The sequence below is a fragment of the Bidens hawaiensis genome, unplaced genomic scaffold (genome assembly GCF_021521415.1).
Source record: "Bidens hawaiensis isolate Kalapana, Puna unplaced genomic scaffold, B.hawaiensis_p1.1 tig00002839_1, whole genome shotgun sequence".
Lineage (NCBI taxonomy): Eukaryota > Viridiplantae > Streptophyta > Magnoliopsida > Asterales > Asteraceae > Bidens > Bidens hawaiensis.
In genome coordinates, this window is record NW_027491153.1 from 940,879 (window position 1) to 954,902 (window position 14,024).

Genomic DNA, 14,024 nt, shown 5'->3' on the forward strand with positions numbered 1-14,024 from the left:
GTGAGGCAAACATGTTTCTGGCCAGATTCCAGAATCTAGTCACCGTGGTCAGGCAAATAGTTCATGTAAAACATTCCTTTTCTTGATATGGGTTCATACTTTTATTTAGAAACTTGCTGATATGGATTTTGTTATTTTAGTTACAGAAGCAGCAAACATGGTGGCAAATCATGTACAAGCTGCGGTGGGAATACGAGGCAAGTGTTCAACAGTTCTGTGCGGAGATTTGCATCAACCGGAAATCAAGTTGTCAAGGTATGGATGCGCAGCAACAAGTCTTTTAGGGGATGGGGCTTTATTGATAGGTGTATACTTCTTCGGTGTAATTGTAATCATTTGGTTCTTGATGTAAACATTCGTGTAATTGTAAAAGAATGTCAAAACTGCCCAAAATGCAAAAGTCTTGATTTCCCATGGTGAAACGCGCACTTCACGGCGAGCGTGTGAAGTATGCCCACGTTATAGAGTTATTTTAATTCTGTAGATAAGTAATGCAGATTAGTAGATAAGTAATGCAGATTAGAAGGCTTCCTTAAGATAGATAACTTTAAGCCGATTTGACCAGTTCGGTGCAATTGATTCATAAAAGGCAAAAAACATAACCCAAATTAGTATGCATTGGATCAATGCGTAGACGGATTTCATTAGAATTGATAACTGATCTGGTGGTATGTCCTCTCTGCTAAGAAATAAAGAAAAGGATATGAAATAAAATTAGAGAATTTCAAGAAAGTTTTACTTTTCAATTAACGTACTCATAAGTAAAGTTGAGAAAATTACAATTTTTAAATACCTTGATCTAAATGAAGCTTCACCATAATAACCGCCACTTTGTATCAAATTATCAATAAAGATTTGCATGTTGAACAAGAAACATGTAGACCCATGTATAAGGTACGAATAATATTCACTTACAACATTTATAACAAAGATAATCAAGGGTAAAACGGAAAATTAGTAAATGATGTTGTAACCATTACCTTGAAAACCCAGGTTCCAATCAGTGATGGCAATCTCCTTATTCCTCAAAAAATTAGACTAAATAACAGGAAATCTGGCAGCAACTTATGGGAATAAATATTTCACCAACCCCATTGAAGATAACATATGAACACTAGTACAAACATAGCCCAATAGAAGCGTTTTTTCGTTTAAGTTTGAAGCGGTTTCCAACCGCTTTTAAGTGCATCGCTTCAAAGCAATTATTTGAACCTTCCATATATTCAACATGAAAAAATTTAATTCAATATTAGATTATGGACCGGAATAGAATGTGACCTAGGGAAATGTGTTGCAGAAATCACTAATCCCCGTGTACACCGTGTACCAAAATGGGTGATGTAGAAAAAATATTTACTAAAATAGGTGATTTGAAAAATATTTATCAAAATAGGTTTTTTATATTTTTTTATTCTATTTTAACTTTACAAAACATAAAGAACTCTCTCTCCACCTTCAGCTTTTCCAAACCATCGTTCCAAAAACAGAAGCACGTTTGATTGATTCAATCACATATTTATGTATGATTTGATAGCAGGTTTGATTGACATTCGATCGAAGCTTTCAAAATTAATCAATAACTGGTACATATTTATGTTAATGGCACGCATTTGTATCAATTCTTCAAGGTCACCAGAAGGTTTCTATTCTTTAAATTCAATCACAGGTCGAATTCTTGTTGCAGGTTGGATTTAAACATAAATTCGTTTATGTCAAAAAGAGAGAGAGAGAGAGAGAGAGAGAGAATCATAAGCTTAATTGTTTCAATTTTTGCTTCCCATAATTGACTAAAATTTTTAGTTGACTTTAAGGCCATCAGGTATACTCTAACTCATCTTAATTCCACATAAGCTCCACATCACTCATTTTTTCTCTTTCACTCCATGGCATCCAAAGGAAATGGTTTAACTCATTTAACTTCATCTCTCTTTTATTAATATTTAATATAAAATCAAACATTTAGTTTAATTACCAACATAAATAATAACAAATCAATTAGTAATTAATACATATTAATGCATATTGTTCCTTTTAACCCGTTAGAAGTATAATTCATGGGCCATTTTAACACACTTAACACAAGTAGGGAGTGGTTTAATCCATCTTTAAAGTGACATGTCCTGTTAACTCATGTATGGGTTAGAGTATACCCATGACCTAATGCTTTTGCAGCACAGTAAGTTAACAAGTTTTTACTTTTAATTATTGAGTTTAAGTTATTTATATCATGTGAACTTCATGAATTATTTACAGTTAATGAGCAATAAACAATTATTTTGATGCTAACCACTTTGTTCTTTATAAAAATTGATTAAACAAGTCATGTTCGGGTTAACTCGTATTATTTGTATCCTGGTTAGGGTTGATCTTTGACCCGAATAAAAATATGGGTCGTGTTTGTGTTCCACAATTAAACCCATCAACCCAACACGTATTACATCCCTGTTCCATAAGGTTTTAATATTTACTTATAATAATTTAAATATGTGAGTTCATTACTAACATCGTTTTCTCTCAGATGTTATAAACTACCAAATTATTTTTTGCTTTTCTATATTTTGTTTTAAAGTATAGTTGAATGTTTTTTTAGTTGTCACTAATATGGTTTGTTTAAAAAATAAATAACTAAAGATTATATAAAAGGTTAGCTAAAAAATAAAAAAAAGCAGATTGAAAACATATAAAAGAAAATAGTTATAACAAGCTGCTTGAATAAAATTTAAAGAGAAATTAATTATAAAAGATAATTCAAAATAAAGTATTAAATAAAAACATTCATTTTAGTAAATATTTTGAAAATCACCTATTTTGGTAAATATTTTTTCCCCACCACCCATTTTGATAAAAAAACTCGTCATTCTTGTCAGACCACATTTAGTGGGGGGTCATCCCCAACCAAGGCGTTCCATAGCGCCGGGAACACCGCCCACGGGGCGCCATGGAGGGGGTGGGCGCTTCCCACACAGCATCGGGTGGGGGAGGGGGGGTGGGTGGAATGTGATTGTTGAGTTTGTTTTTTGTTATTTTTTAATAAAATAATAATAACAAGGTAATGATTTGAAGGGGCTTCATCCGCTACACCTATTTTAGCCATAAAACTCATATGATGACGTAGCGCCACATAGCGCATAACGCCCCCATACGGGCTCCATCCACTACACATGGTCTTAAGGGAATTCTATCTAACAAATCCTCCAAGTAAAGCGTGTCACCTTTATGAACCATTTGAGATTTTAGCCAGGTCAAGTAAGGCAGATGCACCGTGCGTTACTTTCTTTAGAGACTCTACTGAGAAGGTTCCCAAAGTACGACCACCCACAACCAATTGTCGCCTACGTGGTTAAACCCAAAGAAATATGTACGTAAAGTTTTCATATTACGAGTCCAACAAGTACCAAAGCTTCGTTAAATCTGTTACGACCTCCTATTGAAAAAAATGTACACTTCAACTTTTCTAATCATGATATTTCAAGGGGTCAAAACTCTTTAATTATAATCCTTCACATCCTTAATATATATGAAAAACATTAAAAAAACAACTCACTGTATCTCATTCTTTTCACTTATCCTTATTCGTATATATGGTTTAACTAGGTTAGGTACCCGTGTACTACACGGGTTGAACAATTTAAAATATATAAATCAGAACTTTATACATAAAAACTCGATAAATAAAGTTGTATATTACATTATACAATAACATAGTTAAATTACCGTTATAATTAAAGATCTAAATGTTTTATTTTATTTTTGCATACAGATATAAATATTTAGTTTTGCAACACAAAAGGAAGGAAATGGTTAATGAATAAATATTGATACAAAAATTACTAAAGCACTTCCAAAAAACCATAGCTAATAGCTTGACCTAATGGGTATGTGGATTTACCTGTTAAAAAGAAACATAGACACATTAATAAATAATCTTTATTCATGAAGTTGAAGTTGAAGTCGAACACATGATTATAAGAAATCAAATCAAAACAACATTCCATTGTTTTGTTAAAGCATTACAAGAGGGAGTAAATTTCATCCCTATCTAATTTTTTAAACTCTACTCTATCCAAAACATGAGCAATAAAATATAACTCAAAATAATTTAATTTCACATAAATGATTGAAATTTCCACTGATAATGAAGGGACACTAATATATTTACATATATTTGTGCTATTGATAATTAGTATCCCCTTTGGTTAACATGGTCAAATCCAAAATTAGTATAATGTGAGCCAAGACTTTTTTACCTTTCTGAAGGTGGTGGGTAGTGGGTACCGGTATACACCATTGTAAGGTCGATTAGAGTCCACAATGACATATTTTTCAATCTTGTGGTTCCATCTATCCCGTCCCTTACAATCCCCAATTAGTTGTGTTTTCCTGCTCATTTATAAAGCAAACCAATAATTTAGAATCTTGAACAGATAATTTGTAGCTACAAAGTTGTAGGTGAACATTTAACTTTCTCGTGATAAATGAGAATTAAATAACTATATACATATATACAAGTTAAAGAAAGAATATGCAAAATATATATAGAGAAGAACATAATAATCAAACATTGTCTATATGGTACATCTCAAACACATTATCAAAACAAATCTGATATATGAAGTTGTTTTCCACAATGGAGGTTCGGGTAGAACCCAAAAATCATAAACCAATATCTACACCAATACATGTCGATCAAAAACCAAAATATGCACATCAAGATTTTCCATTATAACCCCATGAATCAAAAACCAAATCCAACTTGACATACCTCTAACTGCTCATTATACAGTTGCAGTTGTAGGTGTCAAAAACCAAATCCAACTTGACCAATCCATTAAAGATAATGTAACTATCAAAAAGACAATAAGATGGAAACCAAACACAAATCTTTATGATAAAAAAGGACATGTCTTAAGTAAAGCTAACTTTGTGTATGTTGTGTGACTGTGAAGGGAGTTGTTAATATTCAAGTACTTAAAGATAATGTAATTTACACAAACTTCAAACCTTATAGCTTAACCTAATAATGAATAATATAATCAAATCCCAATAACCATTAGAATTGAACAAAATTTGTAATTGGTCAAATCCCATAAATCTATTAAACAGAAGCATAGGTTAAAAAACAAAAAAACATGACTTGTATTCGTTCTGATGACCTAATCATGGGCTTGATCTTTAATAATCCAATCACATCTAGTCCCGATTCTTCCTTCACATTGACACCAACTCTCAGTTTCAACTCCATCACTCATATAAAGCAATATAAAATAATAATTTAAAATATAATTTTTTGTTGAATTAGTCCACAGTATATTACCAAGCAGAATATCTAAAAATTTCAATATGAATCAATGAAGTGACTATATGAGATGCAATTTTCTCATAGCAGAAAATATGCATTTCCTAATTAACCAAATAAACTTAAGTTACAACACGTCAAATCGCTAAAAAAGAGAGCAAAATAATGAAAACTTAACCCGTAACATATCAACAATTATTTAATGCCTAAGCCAAACAAAAAGCAAAATCCCTAACAGTTGGATTGAAATAGCATAAATCACCACACAAAATTGAAATAGTAAAACCAAAATCAAGTATGATCTATAATGAAATAAAATTAACTTTATTAAAGAATGTGAGTATCAAATCATATGAAGAAGGCTCAGACAACACCTTGGTCTGAGACAATTGCAAATAGATAAAAAAATACTCTATGATATAAAGAAAACTACATCAAGTTTTAATTCCACAATCCACATATCAATTAAACCGAGCTACGAAAACAAACAAACCTAAATGCAAGTGAATGTAAACATATATTTATTAGCAAGTAGTAAAACATACAACGAATGAAACCTAAATTTATTTATTTAATGCTTAGTTTCTAAATTAAGGTTGTATTTGTGGCAAAAAAAAAATAAAATTAAGGTCATATGACCACATCATAATCATACGAAATTAGTACTAATTACAATAATAGTACCTTGAAATTGATTTTTGATATAACTTACATTAGCTTTTGAAATGGCTAGGCTTTGTTCACAAAATTGATCCTTAATCTGCAACTGCAATTGAAGCTTCATAGAATCATAGCCTTCAATGTCAGCCTCAAATTTTGACAAATAAGTGATGATGAAAAATCACACTTGATCTAATGTCATGAATTGACTGGGGATAATGATCTAGGGTTTTGGAATAGCTATGCATCCTGATGAAAATTAAGATCCAAGAACACGGATTCTTTTATGAGATAATAGTTTGATAATTATTCTGTAAAAGTGTAGAAGAAAAGGAAATAATCATTTAGGGTTTGTGAATCTGTAACGATTAATAGTATATCTCAAGTTTAAAATGACAAACGGGTCGGAGCAAGGATCCGCGCACCATTGTAAAAGGTTGTAGGTTTAGGCGGGATTTTGTGACTGAGGATGGCTAATTTGAGGACATGTGGCAAATAAAACTTTTATTTATTAATTAGTATAGATAGTGTATATTTACGAACTCACTATCCATTATATATACATACATACATATATATATATAATTTGCAACTTTCTGCATAAGAAGTTGTACATTGTGAATTGAAAGTTGTACACCACTCCATTGCCCTTTTTCTGCCAGACATTCCATTGTTTCTTGAAGATATCACACCACCACTTTTTCTTCTTCACAAGACACTCTCATGCGAAGAAAGACCAACTTATGGTATGCCGTAAATAAGTATCGGTTTCTTCTTTCTTAGACTCTACATGCTTTTGCTCTAACTTGATTATGAAAAAGAATTGACTGATAGAGAGAAAGAGACAAAGGGGGCAACAGAGATAATCAAGAAAAGACCTGAAAAGGTGGAAATGACTTCTGTGGCGGCGATGATGACGGTCATCGATGCTCATAGCAGTGATGTTAACCAACAAGGTGGATTGGGGCTAGCGATTGTAGCCCTACTATTGACCCCCTAAATTCTCATATTGAATCGATTGCTTAATGCTTTTCTTATCTAATCATCATCATCATCATCATCATCATCATCATCAACATCATTAGCGGTGCAAACGAGCCGAGCCCGAGCTCGACTAGACTCGAGCTTGACTCGTTTAAGTTATACGAAGCTGGAGCTCGGCTAGTATAATAATTATTAATTAATTTTTTATATAGTTATAATTATATTTTTGTATTTATTTTCATTATAACTTTATATGTAAAATAACATATGTTATTTAGTTTGCTTTTCATAAAATTATATATATCAATCAATAACTATTAAATATGTGTGTGTATATATATAATATAAATGGCAGGCTCGTTTAGACTCGCGAGCCGGTTTAAGCTCGATAAGTGAAGCTTGGGCTCAGACTCGTTTATTAAACGAGCTTTCTTTTAGGCTCGAGCTCGGGCTCGGGCTCGTTTAAGCTTGGCTCAATCGAGCTTTTTCTCGAGCCGGTCTCGAGTAGCTCGCGAGCAGCTTGACTCGTTTGCACCCCTAATCATCATCATCATCATCATCATCATCATCATCATCATCATCATCATCATCATCATCATCATCATCATCATCATGTAAGTAAAGCAAACATCACAATTTATGTAGTGGTAGGTTTTGATTAATGGAATTTAGGTTTTCAATGAATTACGTATCCGTTGAGAATAAAATATTATGTTCTCTTTGTTTTTTTAGATATAAACAGGAAGATACAAAGTTTTTGAAATCGCTCCCAAGGTTCATGATTTGCATTCAATGCCAATTTAAACGGATTTTGAACTTTATGGCTCTAATTACTAAACTGAATCCACATGTGTATGAATTGCATTGATGGTTTGCTACTTAAATATGTCCATGAATTTCTATAGTGAGAGAGACAATTCTTTGTTGCTTTAATTTGATTAGAAAATGATAAGATGTTTTTGCTAATACGTTGGATTGTGACACCTTATGAATTTTGATTTTAGTTTAATTAGTCTACTTAAGCTTATTATTTTTTACTTTAATTTTAACATAAAAGGTTATCACGAAGTAGTACACCATCCATTTTCTTGAACCCTTCTCATCTATGTAAAGAATATAAAAACACATTATAGTGCACATACTGATGTTAACAAGTTGAAATATAGGTTGCTTTAACTTCTGATTTTGGTTATAAACCTATTATATGTGAATGGCATCATCTTGCATTATGTAACAGGTTGTATTCGAGGTTGCATTTTGTTTTTAAAGAGTCAAGTTGAAGATTAAACTTTGTTAGTCACGGTTCAGATTCCATCTTACATTTTGTTATTCTCGAATCAAATTGCAACTTGGATTAATGGGTTAGATTGCATACCGCTGGGTAAATCTCATGTTTGCATCTTAATCAATAAAAATTGATGAAAAACCTCATGTATCCATTTGAATCGGACTTTAGCAGATACGAAATTGGGACCAATTAAGGGTGCGTGTGTATATATAATTTATTTATTAAAATGCTTTTTTTAATAAATTAGTAAAATGTCTCATTTTCCCTCACAAACAAAACACATTATTTAACTTAATAAGAAAAACTAACTGAGTTATGACTAAAGAACAAAAGGTGTAGAATTTGGACACATGAAGTACAAATAAGATCAATTTTCAAAAAAAATGACAAACGATGAAATTTGATACAAACATAGAGAACAGTTTTTATAATTACGTACATTTGTAAGATTCTACAAGATTGAAGGTGTGAATTTTATGAGTTTGGGGTTCAATTTCGAATAAAGGAAGCTTTACAAGATATAAAAGAGGCTTAACAACATATTATTATTATTATTATTATTATTATTATTCTCCTCTCCCATCATATATATTTATTTGATTCTTCACAGCGTAGAGAGGAGTTCATCGCTACTTTCCAATATTATTAGACTAAATCATTTGCGATTGAGTGCTGATCATTATACCACAAGGATTAACTGTGTCGGAAGGTAACGAATATTAAATTTCACTTTTTTAGGGTTTTGATTCACTATTTAGGGCTCAGTATGAATTGGATGTTTAAGTCATGTTAGAACATTAGGTAATTGGTTTAAGATGACAGTTGTCGATGTAATCCTCTAATTTACGATGCATAAAGTAGCAAATAGGGTTTCAAATAATCCAATTCTTTATCTCTGTGTGTAAATACTCTGTTTTTGTTTGATCTCGTAATCTCGATAATTAATTCACAAGAGAATTAATTCATATCATAGAGTTGTGAATTGATTAGCACTAAAAAGATTCAGGAATGCTATATTTTTCGGATTTACGTTGGAACTTTTATGAAAGTTTATTTATTGTATTTTATTAGTTTGTAGAATTATATGTTTGACATTGATTCTGATTTCATTTAGAGGGCCGGCACTAATATTCGTTTCTATACTGAAACAATTTTTAACTAACGATACTCATTGGCGCATGAGTTCAGTGTTTTCTGTTTCTAAACATTGGACCCCCTGTTACAAAATAGTCCACCTTTATCAGCTAAACACCATTTGACCTTACCTGTTTTAGTTTCACAACTCTAAAATGTTCTTATTTAGATTTGTTTTGATGTTTCACTGGAGTTATTTATCGGTTATTCCAGCCATTATAAAACCTAACTGTAGAACACTAGAAGCAAGCGGGTGCTACTTAATAGCAAGGAATGGATTATCTATAACTTGATCAAGTAATTTACTTCTAAATTTATCTCGTTTGGATTAATTGTTGCAGGTTGAAGAATGCCTAAGGTGAAGACAAACCGTGTTAAATACCCGGAGGGATGGGAGCTTATAGAACCCACTCTTCGTGAATTACAAGGAAAGATGAGAGAAGGTTGGTTTGTTTGTTTCTCTTTTCTTTATATGTTTTAAAATTTTGTAGCTCAGTTGTATTTGTTTGTACTAATGAGGCATTTTTATATAATGTTAGCTGAGAATGATCCACACGATGGGAAGAGAAAATGTGAGGCACTGTGGCCTATCTTCAAAATTTCACACCAGAAGAGTCGGTACATCTATGACCTTTACCATCGTAGGAAAGAAATTTCAAAGGAGTTGTTTGAGTTTTGCTTGGATCAAGGCTATGCTGACCGTAATATCATTGCCAAGTGGAAGAAGGTGACTGTCTTATCTTGTCCAATTCTACTTAAACTTTTAATACATTAAGTCACATGTTTGAGCTAATGGTGTTAATGGTCTGGTTCGCTGGTTTCATGAAAGTTTTGGGCCGAACTGCTAAGTGCTAACAAGGGTTTGGGAAACAACAAACCAAACTGGACGGGTTGGGTTTGGTTGATTGGCCAGACCGTCTGGTTGTACCGCTTTGGTGGTTTAACTGTTTGGTTTTGGTTAGTTGTATAAACGAGTTGCGAGCCTTGTTTAACTTACGACTTCTCGAGCTCAGCTTGTTTTGAGCTCTATTTATAAAGCTTGAACTCGGCTCGTTAGTAGTTATTCAAGCTCGAGTTCAGGATGGGCTCGGCTTGTTTCTTATTTATTAATCAATTTATATACATTTTAGTTATTTTTATGTTTATTACTCTCACCGTCCCGGTCAAAGTGTCTTAGTTTGAGAAACACAAAGTTTAAGGTAGATTAAATTATTGTTTTCTTTGCTTACCAAATGACAATAATGCCCTTGAAAATTGGGTCCATCAATATTGTTTGTTAATGTTAGTTGTGTGTGTTTAAGGGTAAACTTGGAAATTGGCTAATAAATTTTGAAAATGGACATTTGTAAAGGGACAAATAAAAAAGGAAATGTGGACACTTTTAATTTGACTGAGGGAGTATAATTATGATTTTTATATATGACATAATATGTATTATTTAGTTACTGTATCATAATTACACATAAAATAATAATAATTTATTAGTTAAAAAATATATTAATAACAGGCTCGTTCAGGCTCACAGGCCAACTCGAACTCGGTCTTGTTTGTTAACTAAGCTTACTAGGCTTGAGCTCGTGCTCAGGATCGTTAATGCTCGGCTCGATTCGAGCTTTTAGTGAGCCGATCTCGAGTAGCATGGCTCGTTTACTCCCCTAGTTTTGGTGGTGTGGAATGAGTACTGACCCTTTTTTTTTCAAAATCATTAGTTGTATTAAAATTTGTAATTTGTATACATGATAAAGAATTAAAGATGTTTCATGATTATAATACATATGCACGGTTACATATTTCATGACTGAAATGAAATATATAAATATTAATGGCCAAACAACCATTTCCAAGTTTTAACCAGACCAATCAAGCCGTGGAAACCTAACTGTGAACCGAATTGGCTAAACCAGCTGACTTGGCCACCACTTGCTTCAGTTTGTGTGGTTCAGTTGGTTCTAACTTTTTTTGAGCACCCTCAGTTTGAGCATACCTAATTTGGAAAATTTAAATTTTATTTAAAGTGTTCTTATGTTTTGTTTTTGTTATTTAGCCCGGATATGAGCGCCTTTGCTGTTTAAGATGCATTCAACCACGTGATCACAACTTCCAGACGACATGCGTTTGTAGAGTTCCGAAGCATCTGCGTGAAGAAAAGGTGATCGAGTGTGTGCACTGCGGTTGCAAGGGTTGTGCAAGCGGAGATTGACCACCAAACATCTACACGAGCGACTGGCCGTGTTTTATAAGTTATCATGTGTTACTGTCAAACCTAATCTGTTTTGAGTATTGTTACCCGGGTTTGGTGTTAAATGGTTATCATGTATGCTCATTTGCTTGTAAAATATTCTAGAAACCTACTGTTTTGACCTTCATGAATCTGCACCTTCACTTTGTTTGAAGTTGACAAGGAATCATTATGTATGCTGTTGAGAGCTAATTTATATCCATTTAATCATATGATGAATAGGTTGTGTTTTATGTTTCTAAGACCATTAAGTGATGATGTGGTCATCATTTCGTATGACCTACACACTAAAACGTAACTTAAGAAGTCATGAGCTAGGTACAATAATATTATATTATTACACACACGTGTATTTATCTACTTATATTTATATGTATATGTGGTACAGATGGTTGGCGAACATTAATGATTTTGATTTTTGAATCAACTAGATGACCAGTGTTGTGTCTTGATTTTATTCAATTATTGATGGTGCTTGAAGAAAGTGAATGAGTATGATAACGACTAGGCCACACCAGCTCATCATGAAACATTTTTCTTGAATATATAGTGTAATAGTGCACATCATATATTCTTGATGATTCAAGTAAAAACACTTGGGGCGTGTTCGTTTCACAGAATTCAAAAGAATTAGAATTAAAATCCCATGACATGGTGTGTTCGTTTCGTTGGAATTAGAATCTTAATTCCATTTTGGTGGTGTTCGGTTGACAAGGAATTGGAATTGGAATTTGAATTTGAATTCAATTCCTTTAAACAAAGGGATTCTAAATCCTTCCATCATGTGAAGGAATTCAAGTAAATTTGATGGAATCTTTAATTGGGCGACTAACATGGTCGCGTTCGGGTCGACATTTCGGGTGTGTTCACATTCAGGTCGACGCTCCGAGTCTTAGCGCTTTCAGCTCAGTGCTCCGGGTCGGGTCGCGTTTGGGTCAACGCCCCGGGTCAACTCGCACTCGGTTCGGCGCCCCGCGTCAGTTTGTGTTCGGTTTGACGCCAGGGTCAGTTCGGCTCAACCCGACCCGGTCCGCCGACGCCCCGGCCATTTCATGGACCAAAACCAAACAAAGAATAGAAACCGAAATGAAACGAAACCGAACTAACCAAAACGAAACAGAAAAAAACATAAACCAAACCAAAAAAACTAACCAAAATAAAAGTTAAACCGTACCGAGTAAACCGACTAAAATGAAACAAAAAAAGGGAAACGAACAAAACAAAACAAAAAATTAAACCCGAACGGAAACGAAACAAAAAAAAACGACATAAACGTACCAAAAAAACCGAAACGGGCCGAAACCAAAAAAACTGAATAAAATAAGCAAAAAAACGAACTTGAACCAAACATAAACCGAAAAAAACATCGTAATCGAACCAAAAAAACCAAAACGGGCCGAAACCCAAGAAAATGAACAAAATAAGCAAAAAAACAAACTTGAACCAAACAGAAACCGATAAAAACGAACAAAAAAACCGACATGGGCCGAAACACAAAAAACTAAACAAAATAAGCAAAAAAAACGAAGTTGAACCAAACAGAAACCAAAAAAAAACAACATAAACGAACCAAAAAAAACCGAAACAAGCCGAAACTCAAGAAACTGAACAAGATAAACAAAAAAAAACCGAACTTGAACCAAACACAAAATGAAAAAAACGAACAAAATAAGCAAAAAAAAAAGGAGCTTGAACCAAACAGAAATAGAAAAAAAGGACTTAAACGAACCAAAAAAACCGAAACGGGCCGAAACCCAAAAGGCTGAACAAAAAAAAAAGAAAAAAACGAACTCGAAGAAAACAGAAAACGAAAAACCAACCTAAACGAACCAAAAAAATTGAAATCGAGCCGAAACAAAACCCAATAAACTAACCAACTGAAGCAAAAAAAAAAAAACGAACCGGAATGAAATTGGAAAAAATAACGAAACAAAAAAAACGAAAGCGGGCCGGGTCGGGTTGGGTGGAAGCGGTTCGGATCATCAGCGGGCCAGATCTTCCAAAAACGTTGTGGGTCGTCGGTAGAGTGGGTCAAAGTGATTGCCTCCAACTCATTGGCCAACCAAACACGTTAATTCCAATTCCAGCAATTTCTATTCCTATGGGAATGCTTAAATTCCAATTCCTATGCAAATTCCAGTTTCAATTCCTTTCCATTCCGTGAAACGAACGCGCCCATTTCTTGTCATAAGTCCAACCAAAACTAATAAAACTTTGAATTAACGTCATAAATATAAAATTCTCCCTACATTATATTAGGAATGCTAGGTTAAGTTGTTCAACATGCACACATTTAAAATCGTGTAACCAGATATTTACAAATTTATTTAAACATATCAAATTGATTGGCAGACAATTATCAATTTGTAAATGTGTCCAGGGGAGGGGCAAGGTAGATGACGACTGCCAAGGGTTCGCTTTCT

The 14,024-nt window shown here is 33.3% G+C and overlaps 1 protein-coding gene across 1 annotated transcript; it reads left to right on the forward strand.

The window, feature by feature from the left end:
• The first annotated feature begins 9,410 nt into the window (after positions 1 to 9,410).
• Positions 9,411 to 11,792, forward strand: LOC143621376 (protein BUD31 homolog 2). The gene is made up of 3 exons (XM_077092815.1): positions 9,411 to 9,805; positions 9,902 to 10,089; positions 11,407 to 11,792. The coding sequence occupies exons 1-3, from the start codon at positions 9,712 to 9,714 to the stop codon at positions 11,560 to 11,562; spliced, it is 438 nt and encodes a 145-aa protein (XP_076948930.1). The 5' UTR covers positions 9,411 to 9,711; the 3' UTR covers positions 11,563 to 11,792.
• The last annotated feature ends 2,232 nt before the right edge of the window (positions 11,793 to 14,024 follow it).